Source organism: Coturnix japonica, chromosome 1, assembly GCF_001577835.2.
Source record: "Coturnix japonica isolate 7356 chromosome 1, Coturnix japonica 2.1, whole genome shotgun sequence".
In the NCBI taxonomy this organism is placed as follows: domain Eukaryota; kingdom Metazoa; phylum Chordata; class Aves; order Galliformes; family Phasianidae; genus Coturnix; species Coturnix japonica.
In genome coordinates, this window is record NC_029516.1 from 136,850,964 (window position 1) to 136,869,573 (window position 18,610).

At 45.8% G+C, this 18,610-nt stretch overlaps 1 protein-coding gene across 5 annotated transcripts; it reads left to right on the plus strand.

Annotated features, from left to right (window-relative positions):
- The first annotated feature begins 9,416 nt into the window (after positions 1–9,416).
- Positions 9,417–17,962, plus strand: SPRY2 (sprouty RTK signaling antagonist 2). Of its 5 annotated transcripts, none has more exons than XR_004305921.1 (3): positions 9,417–12,362; positions 12,598–12,673; positions 16,191–16,239. XR_004305921.1 is itself a non-coding variant. In XM_015851580.2 (3 exons), the coding sequence occupies exon 3, from the start codon at positions 16,242–16,244 to the stop codon at positions 17,181–17,183; it is 942 nt and encodes a 313-aa protein (XP_015707066.1). In that variant the 5' UTR covers positions 11,610–12,362; positions 12,598–12,673; positions 16,191–16,241; the 3' UTR covers positions 17,184–17,962. The 5 variants fall into 5 exon arrangements, 4 of the variants coding, with proteins under 4 accessions (XP_015707066.1, XP_015707069.1, XP_015707067.1 ...); XM_015851580.2 differs by having other exon boundaries at positions 11,610–12,362; positions 16,191–17,962; XM_015851583.2 differs by lacking the exons at positions 9,417–12,362; positions 12,598–12,673 and adding an exon at positions 12,793–12,888 and having other exon boundaries at positions 16,191–17,962.
- Positions 17,963–18,610: the final 648 nt, after the last annotated feature.

An 18,610-nucleotide genomic window follows, 5' to 3' on the forward strand; every position in this document is an offset into this window, starting at 1 on the left:
TGACATGCCTTCAAAGAGACTCTTGTTAAAGGGAATGGCAGCACTCAGCATTTTGCAGGTTGTATTACCAAGAAAAGCACTCATTGCAAAATCTAGCAGATACATGCACCCCTCACCTCCCTTATTCTCCTGTAAGAGTCTGGAACCACAAAGCTTCCAGGATCAGATTTTCATAAGCTGAGGCCTGTAGATCCCTTGGAGGATCTTCTCATGCATAGTTTCTGCAATTGCATATGTATAGCTTTTGTACAAACAAATGGAGACTGTGCCTAGCTCAAAGCAGGAATCTAAACAGCCATACGAAAATGCACATGGACCTCAGTTTTTATTTTATTATGTGAATGAAATGAAGAGGGAAGAAGGATGTGATGGGAAAAAGATGAAATTCAGACCTCATCAAAGTCAGAAGTAGTTTACCCTATAGACTTCAAAAGATTCAGAACTTCATCTGTTAACATTTATGTAACAAAACCTGAAGATGGGTTCAGAAACAGGCTCATCTTCAATTCATTTGGCAACCCAGCTTCTTCCTGGTTGAATGGAGGAAACACTGACAAGAATCTCTAAGGAAAATTCTGTCGTGATCTAAATCTGCAGTTCTCCATTTTTGAATCTGTCTGGGCAAAATAGTTCCTTCCATGAGACAGTTATAGGCTGAACAAACTGGGCTTGTTCACCTTGGAAAAAAGAAGACACCATTGTAAGCTTCAAATATTTAAAGGAAGCTTATAAACATAAGGGAAGACAACTTTTAACAAAGGTACATAGGGGATGTTTTTAAACTGAAGGAAGGAAGATTTATATTAGATGTCTGGGGGAAATTTTTACTGAGAGAGTGGTGAGGTGCTGGAACAGGCTGCACAGAGAGGCTGTGGATGTCGTGTCCCTGGAGGTGTTCAAGGTCAGGTTGGATGGGACTCTGGGCAGCCTAACCTAGTACTTTATCTAGCTGCTAGCAGCCTTGCCTATGGCAGGGGAGTTAGAACCCTTCCAACCCAGGCCATTCTATGATTCTATGATTCTTTGATAGTAAGATCTTTATATACAAGCCCTTACCACTTCTATAGCTCAAGGTAGAGTGTACATGAAGACCCATTGGACCAGTATGCAAAGTAGCAGAGTGTTTCCCAGAAACCATTTATTTGTTATGCAGTTTGTTCCCAAGCTGCCCTGGAAAAGAGGGCAGCTGAGAGAGAAAAGGCTCCAGGCCGGATAGATTGAACTTGGAGTGTTTGGCTTCCACTTTGCAGAATGGGTGCTTTTCCTGTAAGTTCTCACTGTTGACAAAGATCCAGCTAATGACCATTAACTGTCCTTCAACAGTCTCTTACATCTTCCTTTTGAGAAAAGGGGTGGAAGGAAATGTGGGAAATATTCCCTTCCTGTGGCCAAATTTAGCTTTAGTCTATGCAAGTACAACACTGCTGACGCTGCTGGAGTCGTATGTTGAGTAAATTCTTGGCCACACTATACTTGATGGCAAAATTCCCACTGAGTATAGTCTAGATTTCACAACAAAATGTTAAAGGAGTGTGAATGCAAGACTGAGGCAAAGGCAAAGTAAAGGCGCCCAACTACAATTCAGGGATAGGACATGACGTGATTCTCTGGGGCTTTAAGGTAAGAAATTAAAACATAGATAAATAAATAAAATGGACCCTCCTCTTCAGAGAGCTACCTGTACATGTCTCTCTTTCCCACCTTCTCACTGAAAGGCATCCATCCAATTGTCTTTCCTTCAAACTTGATGGTCCTGCTAAGCTTCTCTATCAGCCTTCTACCATTTTTCTGTCACTTTCCAGATGACAGGATTCACAGCCTTACCTCACAGACCTGTTTGTATATCGGAAGACAAACATTTGTCACACTTGCTTCTTATCACCCATTAAAAAGTGAACTTAGCTAAGGAGGAAAACCTGACAGGAAAGCACTGACACTGGCTAAATATTGTTGGGTTTTTTTGTTGGAAGCTGTTGTTTTTTTGTTTTGTTTTGTTTTTCCTTTTGCATCTCTAAAAAGCCAGAAAAGATTTGAGAAGTGAAGGATTCAGCTCTTCTGGGGAATTAATATGCATATTCTGTAATGGCTATTCAAGTGTTTTCCTGAATATTGGTAGTGAAAAACAGAGGGTTAGGTTTTTTGTTTTTGCTTTTGTTTGTTTTTTGCTGTTATAGTTTTGTTTTGTGCTGTTTTGGTCATCTATTGGTGTCCAAGCAGATGCTTTACATCACTAGGCAATAGCAAACTTGCCAGGTGTACATTTTTATACCACTCTTCAGCATCAAAAAGCTCCCAGTTTAACAAACTCTACAATTCTTCTCACTTTAACAGCTAAATATTACCATGGACACTGCATGAACAGATGAACAGACCCCAGTTAATGTAACACACACACACACACACACAAAAAAAATAAATAAATAAATAAATAAATAAAATAAAAATAAAAAAATAGAACATGTAACAGGGCTATACAGCAAAATCTTGCCATCATAGATTCCCTATTTGTGAAGCTTTTGTGAGATATGGATAAACCCTGGCTTCCATGAGGAGCAGGATTCCCAGAGGATGGAAGTTAGCAATGGTAAATCACCCCAGCTGAGCATCTCCTCCTCAATGTAATATGCTGTTTATTTATCCTGTTGCAAATGTGTTCTAGGAAATTGCCAAACAGGAAGGAGAGCCTTGCCTGAAGTAATTTGCAATCTAAAGACTGGATCCTACCAAAGCATCTGTTCTGAGGTTTTGAACAGCTTTTACTCCCATAGGATTTCAAAAGGTATTCAGGAAGACCACAGTCTTACAGCATGCTGTAAGGTTTGGCTAAAATTGCCTGCAAACTACTCTCAGGCACTTAGCAAGTCTGTGTTACCCTAGTCTTTAAAAATACAGAAGAAATGTGCTGTGGATAGGTGAACTGGGTGCACGAGTAGATGCAGTTTTATTAACAACTGCATAAAGACCCTTAATTCCAATTTTGGACAGATGATAACAACTATTTCAAAACTGAAAACGATGTACAAACCACCCTTCCCACCATGGAGTATACCATGGAGTGTGTTGCATCTATAAATCACACTTAACTTGCTGCCTACACCTTGCTTCTCATGACAATTTATTTCACTTCAATGACTCCTGGTCACCCTTAAGCAATGTTCTTTATTTATTGTTAGTAGGTGGTGCTGTGAAGAAATAAGAATATACATCCAGTGCTGTGTTAACAAGCAGAATTTGATGTTGCTGGAAAATAACCAGCTCCCTTTTCCTCAAATCATTTTTCACCTAGTCCAGAACTTCAGAAAAAGGGCTCTCCTTACCTCTGCCTCTGGATTTATCATCAGTCCTTTGAATAGTTACATTTCTGGCTGGTTTGCAATGTTTCAGTCACAGTGCATGGACACTGCAGAATGCTGCAATGCATGTTTGACCTCTGCCTTTTATTTCTTAAGCATACCATCGGTGCCACTGAACATATTAGCAGAGCGGAGCATTGCTAAATGACAACAGACAAAAGTCTCATTCTGACTAATCTAGATTCTAGTTATGCTGAGAGCTTCTCGTGATGGCAGATCCAGGCAGGTGCGTTTCAACTTGATGCAAGCACAAACATTGGCTCATGTGGATTCAGCAAGGGCCTTTGGGGAAAAAAAAAAATATATATATATATATATATGTATAGGAATTTATTTGCAAGTTGCTGCACTCTATATGTCATTCTGTACGCAAACAGCATATGATGATGTATCACATGTGATGATAGATTAACACCATCTGCACCAGCTTGGTACATCAAGGTATTTCTGCAGTTCTCAGGTGCAGGACTATTTTTCCTAAACCCACAGACTGACTAAATCGGGGGCATCCCTCTGCAGTGTCCAGCGTTACTGTGGGGTGAGGGTCAGAGCAAACGGCCCCTCCCTGCGAGCCGTGAAGCACTCAATCCCCATAGTGTGGAAGCAGGAGAGGCGTTAGCACAAACACCAGTGGGAACGAGGAGATAAAAAGTCAGAGCACAAAGATTGCAGTGCTAAATCACCCCAATGGCTTTGCCAAACTTTGACATGCTCGGTTTCCTGTGCTTCAGTAATTTTATGCCTTTTTTTTTTTTTTTTTTTTTTTTTAAAAGGGGGGGGGGAGGTGGAGGAAGGGGGCGGAGGAAAAAATAGCCAGCTGTTCCTTGTATGGTCCAGGAAACACGTTTGATTTATTGCTTTAAGGCTATTTCTGAAGGGGCTGCCTATGGCAGCCGGCGTGCCGGAGAAGTCACTGAGGCCTGTCCACTTGAAGGGCTCAAACTGTTTCCTGAACAGCCCTTCTTCTCTCGTCACCTCCGACAGCTCTCATTGACAACGTGTGACTGGGGCCTGGGAGTATTTTAAAGCTGCGGGGGGCCGGGCCGGACAATAGGGCTGTCAATTACCTTTTCCCCCGCCGTGAAAAGGGGCCGGGGACAATGCGCGGCGGCGACGGGGGGGCTGCGAGGAGCGGGGCCGCCGCCCCCCGCCATTCCGGGCCGGCCCGCGCCCGGCGGGGAGCCGCCAAGGTGAGGGGGGCGGCGGCAGCGCCGCGGGGCCCCCCCTGTTCGGCGGCGCGGCCCGGGAACGCCCAGGCCCGGGCCTACCTACATTGTGCCTGGCAGAGTTTCCTGCACGCCTTGATCACTCGCTGGGAGCACTGTCCGTCACACGGGCGCTTTGTCTGGCAGTCAGTGCTATTTGAATTTGAGTGACTGAGGAAGCCCGAGTTATTTGTAAAGAACAACAAGGCTTTTCATTCATAATTTCAGTAGGGGGACAGGGTGCTAATGACTGAGCTTGAATAACTAGGGAATGCGGTATTCAAGGCAGGAAGAAGCCCAACTGGCTGCCAAATGAGAGGAAGGGAGGGAGGAGGTGGGCGGGGGTGGGGGGGAGATGTAGGTGAAAGTGCCTGTGTGAAAAGGCAAACAATGAGATGGGATCGCACATCGCATGTATACAAATACAAATCGGGCTTTCGGAAGGTGAGATGGGCACAGATGGGAGCAGGAAAGGAGCCGAGGAAATTCCAGGTTGTGTCTCATTAACTTGCCTTCAGAACCAGCCCTGCAATTCTAAGGACGAGGAGGTCTGGGCGAAAGGAAGCGTTCTTCCGCCCGCCGCCCCCTCACCACAGAGAACGGCGAAACTTCCCGACTCTTACTGTAAAAATTCGGGTTTGGGGCATTTTGCCTTTGCTGCTTTAGCTGTGCTTACACAACGTGAAAGCACCAAAGCTGGCCCAAGCTGTGGCCCAACACGTATTGTCACCATGTACGTTCATACTGTCTGGCTGTCTCTGTACATACATCCCCTAGCTTGGTGAAGATTTTCACAAGTCAAGCTACCTAATAATAAACCTTCCTGACCCCAATTTCAATTATCTTCTGTGGAATTTTGGAAGAAGGCATATTCTGAGCTAAAGCAGATCGTATAGGACTGTAGGATAGGTCACTGTGAAGAAAGGAGATCTACAGAGCTAAGGGAGAAAAAAACTGAGTGGTGTTTATTTTTGAAATATATAGGTATGTATGTATATATATAGCTACTTTGACACAAGTTGTCGGCAAGTGGAATGATTTATGTTTATTTGAATCGTGTTGCAAGCAAGTAACAATAAAAATCTTTACATTCTTTATATGGATTCACCAAGTAACCTGAAGAATGGTGAAAGTTTTCCAGGGGCTCGTTTTGCAGATTTATTTCTTTTTTTCTCTGTCAGATGCAGTGTGTTTTTGCCTCCATTTTCCATGTTCCCTTCAGCTTTTGTTAATGAGGACACCATCCTCAGAACTGTTCTGGGCAGCTTCCACTTGGGTTTCAGAACACATTGGGGCCTGCTGTGGAGGAAAATTCACTTTCTCAGCCAGTTTCTGCCTTTCCCTCTGCAGAGCTCGTGAAAGTAATATGCCTGCTTAAAATACAGGAAGAGATGATTACAAAACCACAAATAAGATAGGAGTAACTACACCAGATGTAGAGACGGAAGTACAGAGGAACTCTTTAATCAAGTAGTGGGAGTGGATGCTCCTGCAGAGATAACCTTGTTTAGATAATCAAACATTTTGTCCTCTTCTTCCCTTTGTGAGATAAGTATAATTATCTAACAGTTCCCATTCTCCTTAAAGATGCTGTGATTCTATTAAACACATTTCTTGGAACTTTGGTTGTGCAAAAAGATCCTGGAGTCACCAGGGAGATACAATGCCACAGGTCACCCCGTGAGGCAGCAAGAACAGGATGGGTTTATGGAGTAGGGAGATAGGACTCCTCAAGGATCAGATAAGTTCCTTCTTTCCTTCAGTCCTCGATTTTCTCACCTACAAAATGGACAATAGTGATATCTCTTGTAAATTACATTGAGATCTGTGGGGGAAACTGTAATAGAACACCTAGCATTTTAATTATGATTGTTGATATTCCCATTACAACCAGGAGAATGAAGACAGTTCTATGCAGATCAGGATATTCCATGATTATTCTGTTGTTTGTTTTGTTTTGTTTTGTTTCGTTTCATTTTAATTGATGCAACAATATAAAGAGTAGCTATGTTTGTTGTTTTCTGATTTTCAGGCAAATGATGAGCTAAACACCAGTTCTGCATGCCCATGCAATCCCCATGCAGTTTTGCAACCCCCATTCTGCATCCTTTTCATGCAAAATTCCCTTATCTCTAGCAAATAGTTCCATGCTGCATTTGTCACCTCCACTTCCACAATGTTCTTGTGTGTCACCTTGATGAACACAAGAATTTCGCAGCTGAGGAAAAAAAAAAAAAAAAAAAAAAAAAAAAAAAAAAGAGCATCTCAGCAGGTAACAGAACAATTATACAGTTTTTAACCATTATTCAATTTACTTCCTTTGCTTTGCAGCAAATCCTTAAAGTCTTGCACATATTCTTTGGCTGGCTTTCAAGCTATTTACTACCTATTACTAATCTTTGACAGTAGTTTTTGATTGAAATCCAGCCTCCAGTGAAGAAAAGTAGCTTATGTTATGGGAGCAGCACAAAGACCCATGAGATCTACTTCACCCTTGGAAGACGAGCGGGTGTCCTGCTCTTTTCCAGCTACACTGCCTGCAGCACACAAGATATTCATTTACCTTTCCACTACATTGCAGTTTAGGGCTAGACTGGGTATCTCTACATCAGTGGTTTTCTAACTGTGATCTGTGGATTCCTACAGACAATTTCTAAATGGGAGGTCTTACAATTGTCTTTAAAAGAGTCTGCACTTCTCTAATAATTTTTTCCTTTCAAAATGTAGAAAAAGTCTGCAAACTGAAGACGTTTGAAAACAACTGCCGCAAGCTGTGCCACAGTAGAGATATAATCTCTTTTTCAGAAAACCTACTTATCCTCAGATTTCCCATAACTGCTGCCATTGAATCATTGCATTCTACATTGGAAGGGACCTCTGGAAATAAAATCCAATCCCACTGCTAAAGCAGTTCCCTGTCATAGGTTACACAGGAAAGCATCCAGGTGGGTTTTGATTATCTCCAGAGAAGGAGACTGTACAGCTTCTCCAGGCAGCTTGTTCCAGTGCTCTGAACACAAGCATAATTGACGTGTTCTGTTTCTTCTGAGTCACTTTAATTCCAGGTCAACACACAAGTGTCTGCATCTTGCTGAAAAATATGTCGGGAATTTCCAAACTAGTACTTACTTACTAGTATTTTAATAGGCAATTAGTTAGTTTTTGCATAAAATTCTAGTATCGTCAAGCCCAGCATTATCTAGCCTCTAAATGAAATAAGGCTAGAGAGTGTAGCATTTAAAATGCTGACAGACACGGCTTGCCTGTGCTGCCATCCTCATGATTTCAGCCAAAGCAATTGAAAAATTTAGGAGGAAAATCCCAGGGCAAACAAATACATCATAAAAAGCTTTCCATAAATCCTGTTTAGCAAATAAACTGCACTTAGTACTGTCCACACCAAATTGTCCCACTTCTGAAAACTTGGTCTCGAGGCCCTTGAAAAGAGAGAACTAATTATAAATTAGTTGTATAAACTGGAAAGGTTTATAAAGTTGAATTCCAAAAAACCAGTGCTGATTTTATCAAGGGTACAAATATAACCCAATAACATTGAACAGCACATCAAAGAACACACTAGCTTTATTAGAACAATTTACATGCAAAAGCTCTACATTATATTATAAATACTAAATGCACAGTATTCTTTAGTACAATTTCAGAAGAATCAAGAAAGGGATTTGTTTATCTTTTAAGTTTACATAAGGATAGTTGGTATTCAACAAGAAAAGCAACTGTCCTTCCTTAAACGGGAGCAGCCATCAGATGGAGAGGAGCCACGTAGGCCCCTGTCACCTCTAAGGATACTTAAGGAAGGTGGTGATCATTAGCCAGATCTGAATGACTTAATCCCAGAAGATCTGGCATTGCTGACAGCAGGAGGCCAATTTTCAGTAGTTGCAGAGCAGGCGTATTCCAAACCAGAATGTCATTTATTCTGGTTTTCCCCGTGTGCTGCACCCTGCGCCACCAGCACAGGTTCCCAGGAGCATGTTGGACATGGTGCCTTCACTCATTTTCCACTCTGAATGGTTTTCTGGGATTTCTCTAGGATAAGTTACACTGAAAATCACAAAAGCAAAAACAGTAAGATTGAATTTAAAAAAAAAAGAAAGAAAAAAAAATAATAAAAAAAAAAAAAGTCCAGCTATTCATAGTAAAGTGAGTTTGTCTTCTCTGTTTCTCTGCGTGACACATCTAAGTGTCCTGGCCTGCCCTGAGACTTTCAATGAAGTATCAGCAGGCAAAAGGCTCCACAGCTCATCCCAAACTACTTAATAAATAAATAAATGAAAATCCTGTAACTCTCCTAAGTACATTACCTTCTTTTTTAGAGTTGCAAACAGGAAAAGCAATCAATTAAAGGTTTAAGTTTCTAAGGAAATGCAGAGCATTAGAAGTGGTGCGCAGCCAAACTTAGGCCTTTCAGGATGTGCAGAATCAATATCCTTCTATCAGTGCATTAGCTCATGAGATAATGCACAAAGAGTTCCGGAGGTCAGCAGATTTACTGTGCATTCATTCCCTTGCAGGAATCAATTCCCTGTGAATGAGCTCCCTTTTACTTTACAAAAAAAGGAGGGACATAACAACCAGTTGTCAGGTCCAGGGTCAGAAAATTAAATCAAACCAAATCTTAGGAGGCAATTTCAGAGCGTTGCAGAAAAGTTTCAACCAGTTCAGATGGATCCCATGTCACAGACCTTCCTTTGCCTGACCCTTCATATGAAGTCTCTGAAATTGTATACAGACTGGATATAAGGAAAAAGGTTTCATGATAAAGGTGATGAAGCACTGGAACAGGTTTCCCAGAGAGGTGGTGGATGCTCTGTCCCAGGAGACATCCAAGGTCAGGCTGGACAGGGTTCTGAGCAACCTGATGTAGCTGTAGGTGTCTGTTCATTGGAGGGGAGTTGGACCAGATAGTCTCTAAGGTGCCCTTCCAACTCAAACGATTTTATGCTTCTGTGACATTGATACTATTCTAAGGTAAGTGTGTGTGTTTGTGTATACATCTATGTACAACAGGCATATGAATGAATTGCGAATGAATTCAAGACCTTCATCTCCACAAACAGGGGGTCAAAAGTGAAATAAAACAAAATCATGCAGTGGTTAGAGCAAGCCACTAGGGGAAACATAGTCACATGCATTGAACCACTGTCCCTGACAAGAAATGTACAATGAGAGGGATAGATGTAATCCTGATAAGGTTGGTCTCAAAGAATCAGCAGATTAAACGTCTGAGAATTCAACTTCGAGATCCCAGTATGAGCATATATACACGTGTGTGCTTAATGCTGCATATCTGTGGATTGGTTTTGATTCCTTCTATGCACGCTAAGTTTGTGCACAAAGCTTTGTAGGTTTAATGCTTCTCTTTCAAACCAAACAGTGCTGCGATGCTGTATACTCACTGTTTGCTTTTTTAACATCCTTCTCTATAACACTGATACTTCATTTTGCACACGTGAGTGACTCTGTGAACAAAAATAGCTCCACTGCTTTCATATCTGTAGGTGGGACAGCTCACTGCATTATGTGTTCACACCTGTACTTTAGAACTGGCATTTAAACTTCTGATTTCTCTGTAAAACACAGTATGGTGGATTTTCTAATTTATACACTATTTCTGTGCTTGGTTTATATCCTGAAAAAAAATCAAGCAGGCTTTCCCTCGTCCATAAGCTTCTACATGTTGTCCATTACCTATTTTTGCCTTTACTAAGCTTCACAGTGAAGTGAAATCAACATCATTCTTCTCCCGTTCCTATGCTAACCCGCGCTCATCCCTCCCGGATGAATCCCATGGATTTCCCGGCGCAGCCTGAACGTAGCACACAGTTCTGAGGATGCCCAGGTTCATACTCAGCAAATCCCACTCATCACTGGTGACCCCGTGGATCTACTAGGGCCGCATGAAGGGATGAACGCAGAGCTGTGGTCGTCCCATAGAGAAACTATGAGAAATAACTCTCAGCTTCATAATGTTAGTACATAGTACTACATAGCCTTCTCCGCCCCCTCCTCATCCTCCCACCCCATTTTTATTAACAGTGACCCCTCTCTCAAGCAGCGATGACAGCAGGTGGAGAAGAGGAAGCGCTGCCAACTGCCTCCCAGCATTAAGAAGAGCTCTCAGGGCTTTCGCCCCGAGAATTTGCTCATGTAAATAACGCGCCACATCGCTGCTCGGCACGCCGGGTATATTTTAAGCAGGGCCACACGTGATAGGGGTGTACGAGCGCTCTGTGCATGCCGACGTGGATACGCCGCTGTGCGCGCTTTAAAGACCCGCTGGCGGCGCGGGGTGCCCAGGCCTGACGGCACTGCAGCCCGTGCAGAGATGACCGGCTGCTCCCATATCAAGGGAACCTCTCTCACAAACAGCCATTTCTATCAGCTGCCCGTGGGCCGCGTCCCGTACACGAGTGGGAATCCATTACAATGGAAGTTTCATAAAAGCGAGCGAAATTACAAATGAACGACGCTGAGAAACACCCCCCGGGGGGCTCTTGGAGACCCCGCTGTGCCCCTGCCGCCGCCCGCCCCGCGCTGCCCCGCGGGCCCCGCTCCGCGCCGCCGTGCCGCCTCCTCGCGTTAATCCGCGGCACAATGCCGCGGGCAATAAGCGGCCCTTCCTGCTGCCGGCTGGGGGGGTAGGGAGCAGAGAGTTTAAACTTTTTATTCCATAGAGGGGGATTAAAAAAAAAAAAAACAAAAAAAAAAACAGAAAGAAAGAAAATAAAAAGAAAGGGAAAAAAAAAGAAAACATGGCTGGGGGAGGGGAAGCACCTGGGAATGGGTCTCCCGCTCCCCCCAGGGAAAGCAGCTCCCCTCGACCGCCCTGTAGCCCGATCGCTGCTGGCCCCTGGATAAACACGCGAGCACAAAAGCAGCCCCGAGCGCCGTGTGACCGCGCACGGAGCTGCCTCCTGCGAGAACAGGCTGCGGCCGGGCCCGGAGAGGGGCGCGGGGCTCCGCACGGCGCCGGGGCCCGACGGGAGCGGGGCCGGGGCCGGGAGCGGGGCCGCGATTGTGGTGGAAGCGGCGGTAGCGCTGCCCTTTTGAATGCCTCCCGCAGCTCGGAGTGCTGGCAGGGCGCTGGGAGCGCCAGTGAATGTAGCCCCGCAGAGCCAATGAGCTGGGACCGGATGCGATATATCCTCTGGGACAACAACTGCTCTGTTCCTCCTCAGATCCACATGACGCCATTTACTGCTGCTTTTGCAGAGAGATCACCCTACCTCCTCCGGAAAGAAAAAGAGAGAGAGGGAGAGAGAGAGCGAGCAGAAAAACGCCGAGCCCCTCCAGCTCAGATCTCAAACCTTCCTCCTCCTCCACCTCCTCCAAACACACAACAACAACCACCACCACAAATCCGCTGCGCTCCCCAAACACCCCCCCCACCCCCCCGCTCGCAAACCGCAGAGCCGCCTGCAACACACTCACACACACACACACACACACACACACGCTCGCAGAGGGAGCGAGAAAGCCGAGGGAGAGAGGGAGAGGAGCGTGCGGCGAGCGGCGTTCGGCAGCGCGGCCCCCCCCCCCCCCGCCCGGCTGCTGCTGCTGTTGCTTCCTCGGATGAGTTCGCTGGAAGAAAGCTTTGCCATCGGATTTTAGATCCACTTGATTTTGTTTTCTGTGGCTTTCTCCTTCCTCTCGATCCTTTGCAACGGCAGCAAGAAAAAAAAAAAAAAAAAAAAGGGGAAAAAAAAAAAAAAGAAAGGTGACTCGGTGCTGGCGGTTCGGCCTCCTGTTCATTGAGGGAGAAAAAAAGGAAAGTGTGTGAGAAGTGAGTTCTTTGGAGGAGAACAGAAAACCCACCCAGATCCGGAGAGGTGTTCTGATTATTACTATAGCACATAGGCGCACACACGTTCTTACAGTCGAGCTGGGCAGAGGGGAGGACTGACTTTACTCCGGACTTTTTTTTTTGCAAGCCGATCGTTCTGATTCTCATTTGCAAGTTGGACGAAAGCAGAGTTTGGAAAAGAATTTTTTTTTTTTTTTTTTTTTTTTTGCTTTAGGGCTGGATTTATTTGCAAACCGCAGGAAGAAGAAAATACAACAGAGAGAGGGGTTTGGTGCAGCGCCGCGATCACGGTGAGAGCCTTTTCCTTCTTTGCAAAACAAGCTTTTCAGTAACCCCCGCAACCCCCCCCCCCCCTCTTTTCCCCCTCGTATCCCCCCCCCTCTCCTCCCTCAGCGCTGCTCCAAGAAAACTCGTGGAAATGTTTGAGGCCGATCCTTTTTCCACTCGCACAGGTTCTCCCTCTCCCCCTTTCCCCTCTCCTTCCTTTCCCAGAGAAGAGCCGGAGGTGGGATTTCGGAGCTCTTTTTCTCTCCGGGGAGGGTTTTGCGGGCTGCGCTTTATTTGCGCCTCGTCGCGGTGCTCCGGGGGGCGCGAGGCTGCGCGGGGGCGGAAGGCTGCGCGAACGTACACGCGTGCCCGGGGGGCTGCGGGGAGGCGGGGGCCGCGTATTCCCGGCTGCGGGGAGCCGGGCACGGGCGGTGCTGCCCCGGGGGAGGCGCAGGGAGGGCGCTGCGAGGCCGCCGGTACCCCCGGCCCGGGGGAGCGCCGTGATTGACGCCCGTGTGTGGTGGCGTCGGGAAGATCCGTGCCATTCGGAAGTGAGTGCACGGCTGGTGTGTAAATACATCTGTGCGGCTGCGGGTGCGTGCGTATTTCTCGTGCGGTGAAACTTAATTCGATTCATGAGACGGGGAAACTTCACTCCCAGGTTCTACTTTGCAGAGTGTGTGTGTGGAGGGGAAGAAGGACTTTTTTTGTGGGGGTTTACTGTGTAACAGGCCCCCATCCCCCCACCCCCCTCCCCGATATATATATTTATCTGCTGGTGTTCTCAGCATGTTACTTGTATGTCAGCTTGCCCAACCTTGATGTAAAGTCGCTTTTGCCCTAATCCAGAGTCTGATGGCACACTCTGCTCTTAATGTGGGTTTCAAAGCACTGTGAAAGCAGAGACGGTGACGGGGGTGTTTGCGGGGCGGTGGGGGTGGGGGTACTGCGCGGCTCCGGACACAGCACAGTAAGTCCCGGGCAGGGACCTCTTCCCCCGAGGCCCCCTCCGCGATGCGGGGATTTTCCACACGCAGCACGCAGAAGCCCCTTGAGTTTGCCACTTCCTCGGACGTGCGAAGACGAAAGTTGCCTCCCCCCCACCCCCCCGGCTCGCCCTCCTGCCAATCCCAGCCAGGAGTAGGCAGCGGTCGTGGCACTTGAGCTGTGCGAGAGTGGACTTTGGCTTCTGGAAGTGGGGAACGGTGTTATCGCCCACATGCACACACAGGAAGGCCAAGCGCTGGAAGGGTGCTGGGTCATAGGGAGAGTCGTGCTTTCTCTCAGAGCTTTCGGGCATGGCTGCAAATAAAGGTGCTGGAGGTTTACATCCTGTCCCGTTAGGGTCTGTCAGGGGGAATAAGGAAACATGGCCCGGCTCGGGTTGACAGTGCCTCCTGGGCAGGGGCGGGAGGCTCAAGTTCGGGCAGTTCTCTTCTCTGGCGGCTGAATGAGCGCTCAGGGCAAGGCGAGGGGGGGCAATTTGCCTCCTGCCCGGCTGTCCCGGAGGTTCTGTCTCCAAGCGTCTGCGGGGCGCCGCTCACTGCCCGGCCGGGAAAGGCTTCCTGAGCATCTCCCGGGGGAGGGCAGGGGGGAAGAGTTAAAAGGAAACATGGGTTTGACTTTCCTGATAAGGCGACTGCGGCCGCCCCCTCCCACCTCCCGGCCCGGGGATGTCTCCTGTTAATCTCCAGGTTGTCTGCACTCGCGGGGCCGCCGCCTGAAGCCACGGGGCTCCGCGTCCCACCTGCTGCGCTCCCGCTGCGCGGCCGGATGTAGCCGCGCCGGGGGACGTCCGGCGTCCGAGGGGTTCTTGCACCGCGCTCGTCCCCAGCTCTCCGCAGGTCGGGAGCAGCCTGGCTTCTTCTCGGGGCTGTCACTTGTGCATCTGCGTCCGTGGGCTCCGGTCTGGATGCCTGGATATAGGGTTAGCAGTTCTTCTCGGGGATGGGGAGAGTATTTTATTTTAATTTATTTTATTTTAATCGGATGAGGGAATGCCTACTTTCTGAAACTTCCTATACAGCAAAAGCGTGAAATTGAAGAAAACATAAGTAATGCTGCTTCGTGATAAGCTTGCAGGACTTCTGGGGGGAGCACTATGACACACTCTGCAGTCAAAACCAGGAGTTGGCAGTGTTTAAAATAGTCGGTTACTCTTTAAAGCCTAGATTTTTTTTGGGGGGGGAGGAAAAAGCACTTGAGGGGAGGGCACCAGGAGTTAAAAGGTTAAATGCTTTCCGCTGCTGTTAGAAGAAAGACAGTGTCTGGAGATGTTCATTGTTAAAGTGTTTGGCTATATTTTATTATACTGTGGTATAGTATTCTTGTTGGTAACTGATGTGTACAGAGTAACACTATGGTGCTCTCTCTAGGTATAATTGAAGACATTGTGTGGTCCTTGTAAGGAGCTTGGTTCCTGCTTGGATTTTAATTGTAAAATATTGTTCTGGATTTTTGTGTAGGTAATTGGATTTAGGAACTGCTTTAAAATATGATAAAGGCAAAACAAATACTGAGTGATTCAGAGGTCAGTGCTTGAAACTTGTGCATATTTTAACGTGGAAGTAAGTTATGTGCAAGTCCCCATCTTTTGGGTCTTTTCCTGACTTCCCATTTAAATTCTCAAGACTGCCTTTCAACTTTGTAGTTATTCATCCTTTAAAGCTGTTAGCAACCAAGTAACCTCCTTGGGTGCTGATGTTATCTGATGGCATTATTCACGCCTCTCTCCCAGGAGCCACTCTTGGTAATATTTGAGGTGTAGTCTATGGAATTTTTTACACATTTTATAAATACCAAAACTGGTAGCATTGCTTTTGTAGTACTGAGCCTTAAAATAACAATTGCAGTGGTGTACAAGTATGACACACACTAAAATATTGGAGAAAGATATTTTTACTTGTGCTGCTGAAGTTTTTGGTAGCACTAACTCATTTAATGTCTAACCTCAAACATTTTATTGCTATTTAGTGTTTTTCTTGGGACCATTGGTATTAAACTAAAATTTCCTATTTACATCATGTAAAGTTTAATGTGTAAAGAAACTGGCCTACCAAAATATTATCCAGTTTTAAACAAAATTGGAGAATTGTATGTCTGTCATCAGCAGGTCATGTTACACTTGCTAAATGCTTGCAGGCTCTTTCTAATTTAATGTAAAATAAGGTTTTCAGTAGTATCGTGTGAAAAGAAGAGTCACTTAAAGGGGCTGAAAGTTGGTCACATTAGAGGCTGTGGTCTGGCAGGAGGATGGCCTGGGATGTCCTAGTTACCAACCGTCATCCTTAGGCTTTCTAGAGGCACAGGCTGAAATGCACGGACCTAGAACAGAGTCTCTTTAAGCTTTCTGCAGGAGTAGCCAGGGGAGGCCAAGTAGAGCATACTTAGCTGACCAGCACTGCACTCCCCCCTGAGCTGTGAATCCTTTTTTAATGGCTGATGCATTACTTTGAATGTGTGCAGTACTGTGGAATCCTGCAGGCTGGTGGAGAGCATGAGATGTGTTGCAATTAGTGAATCCTCTCTTTGTTGCTCCAGGATTTCAGATGTGTTCTAAGCCTGCTGGGGTGAGCACGCTTCCGGGCAGCGATGGAGACGAGAACTCAGCACGGCAGTGGGTCGGAGGCCTTGCTACAGGCTCGGCGTGACAGTGGGAGGCCGCATGGGGAGCCCGACCTGCGGGATGTCCTGACGCAGCAAGTCCACATCCTGTCCCTGGACCAGATCAGAGCCATCCGCAACACGAATGAGTACACAGAGGGACCGACGGTGGCTCCGCGGCCAGGGGTCAAGTCTGCTCCTCGTCCAGCAAACCAACCCAAAAATGAGAGGCCTCACGGCCTGCCTGAGCATCGCCATTTTAGCCGGGTTCAGCACACGCAAATGCACGCTTCTCCTAGGGCACCTCTGTCCCGCTCCATCAGCACAGTCAGCACAGGCTCACGGAGCAGTACAAGGACAAGTACAAGCAGTAATTCCTCTGAACATAGACTTCTAGGATCATCTTCAGGGCCAATTGCTGATGGGATAGTCCGCATGCAGCCCAAGTCTGAGCTCAAGTCGAGTGAGCTGAAGCCGCTGAGCAAAGAAGATTTGGGAGCACACAGCTACAGGTGCGAGGACTGTGGGAAGTGCAAGTGCAAGGAGTGCACGTATCCAAGGACCCTTCCGTCGTGTTGGATCTGTGACAAACAGTGTCTTTGCTCAGCCCAGAACGTGGTCGATTATGGGACTTGTGTGTGCTGTGTGAAGGGCCTCTTCTATCACTGCTCCAACGATGACGAGGACAACTGCGCTGACAACCCCTGCTCTTGCAGTCAGTCGCACTGCTGCACTAGGTGGTCGGCCATGGGTGTGGTGTCCCTCTTCCTGCCTTGCTTGTGGTGTTACCTGCCAGCCAAGGGTTGCCTTAAGTTATGCCAGGGCTGTTACGACCGGGTCAATCGGCCTGGGTGCCGCTGTAAACACTCCAACACGGTTTGCTGCAAAGTTCCCAGTGTCCCCCCCAGGAACTTTGAAAAGCCAACATAGCATCACCAATCAGAAATAATCAAGTAATAAGGATTATTTTAACATATATGCAACCAACTAAGCAGCTAAGGTCTTGGCACTGTAGTAGAAGGGTTGGGGGTACACTTTGCTGTTTGCAGTGACATGCTTTTCTCTGTGTGCCATCTTAATTGATAGGCTTGTTAGAATCCAACTAGTGGGATGCAGAATAAAAAAGGCAATGCAGTACATCGTGACCCACATATTGCATAAGCTAAAGCAACACAGACACTCCTAGGCAACTCCATGGTTTGTGAATAGTACTTGCAAAATTTGTAAATTAGCAAATGACTCCCTTTTTTCATTGTTTTCTGCCAGAGATAATGTGCTATATTTTTGTATATACAATAATATTTTCAACTGTGAAAAATAAGTGGTGTCATAAGACATGGCACAGTCACAAAATATTATACTAATATGTTGTACATTCGGAAGAATGTGAATCAATCAGTATGTTTTTAGATTGTATTTTGTCTTACGGAAACCTTCTATTACAAGACTCTGATTTCCCTTTGGACTTCATGTATATTGTACAGTTACAGTAAAATTCAGCCTTTATTTTCTAATTTTTTCAACATATTGTTTAGTGTAAAGAATATTTATTTGAAGTTTTATTATTTTATAAAAAGAAATATTTATTTTAAGAGGCATCTTACAAGTGTCACCCCTTTTTATGAGGACGTCATAGTTGCTGCAAATAAGGGGTGAACGATGCATATGTTCACTATAAAATAGAAAATATATTAACGTTTGAAATTAAACTGGGCTACTTGTCATTTTTTCCCCCATTTATTGTTTTGAGTTGGGAAAAACAATACTTTAAATTGCAGACTTTGAAGTAATATTGCCATGGCCAATCTAATTTGACCAGCTTGAAAATCAAAACAGAACTTTTAAGTGTACTTTTTCTTCTTTGTTTACTGCTTCACCTGAAAGTAATGCAGGATTTTCGCTTCCTTTATACAAATGTCACATATGCTGGTCCTGCATCTGAAAAGGAAAGTGAACATAGGAGAGCGCGTTGATTCATTCCAGACTAGCAATAATGGGCACTGAAAGGTTGACCTATTCTGTAAGTGATGAGCTTTTGTGCTTCAGATAGGAAATAAGTAATCATTCACAAAAAAAAAAAAAAAAAAAAAAAAGTTAGGCTTGCATAGCTTTACTCAGAGAGGGGGGAAGAAGGGGGAAGATTGATATCGTCAGTGCAAAAAGCTTACAGGATTATTTGTTAAAAGCAGAAGAATATGCCACAGGGGATGATAGATGTGAACGTAGTCCAGCCCTGTGTCAAACATTTGCCTCACTTGTATGAAGAAGGTTGCTAGATTTGTCATTTGTGGCAGTTACCTTCCACTGAGGTCAAAATCCTTTCGCTGCCAAGTTTCCCACCGGAAGTCTAGAGAATG

Excerpts from the sequence above, each read along its gene's own strand:
- SPRY2 (XM_015851580.2), top strand. The coding sequence starts at position 16,242 with ATGGAGACGAGAACTCAGCACGGCAGTGGGTCGGAGGCCTTGCTACAG.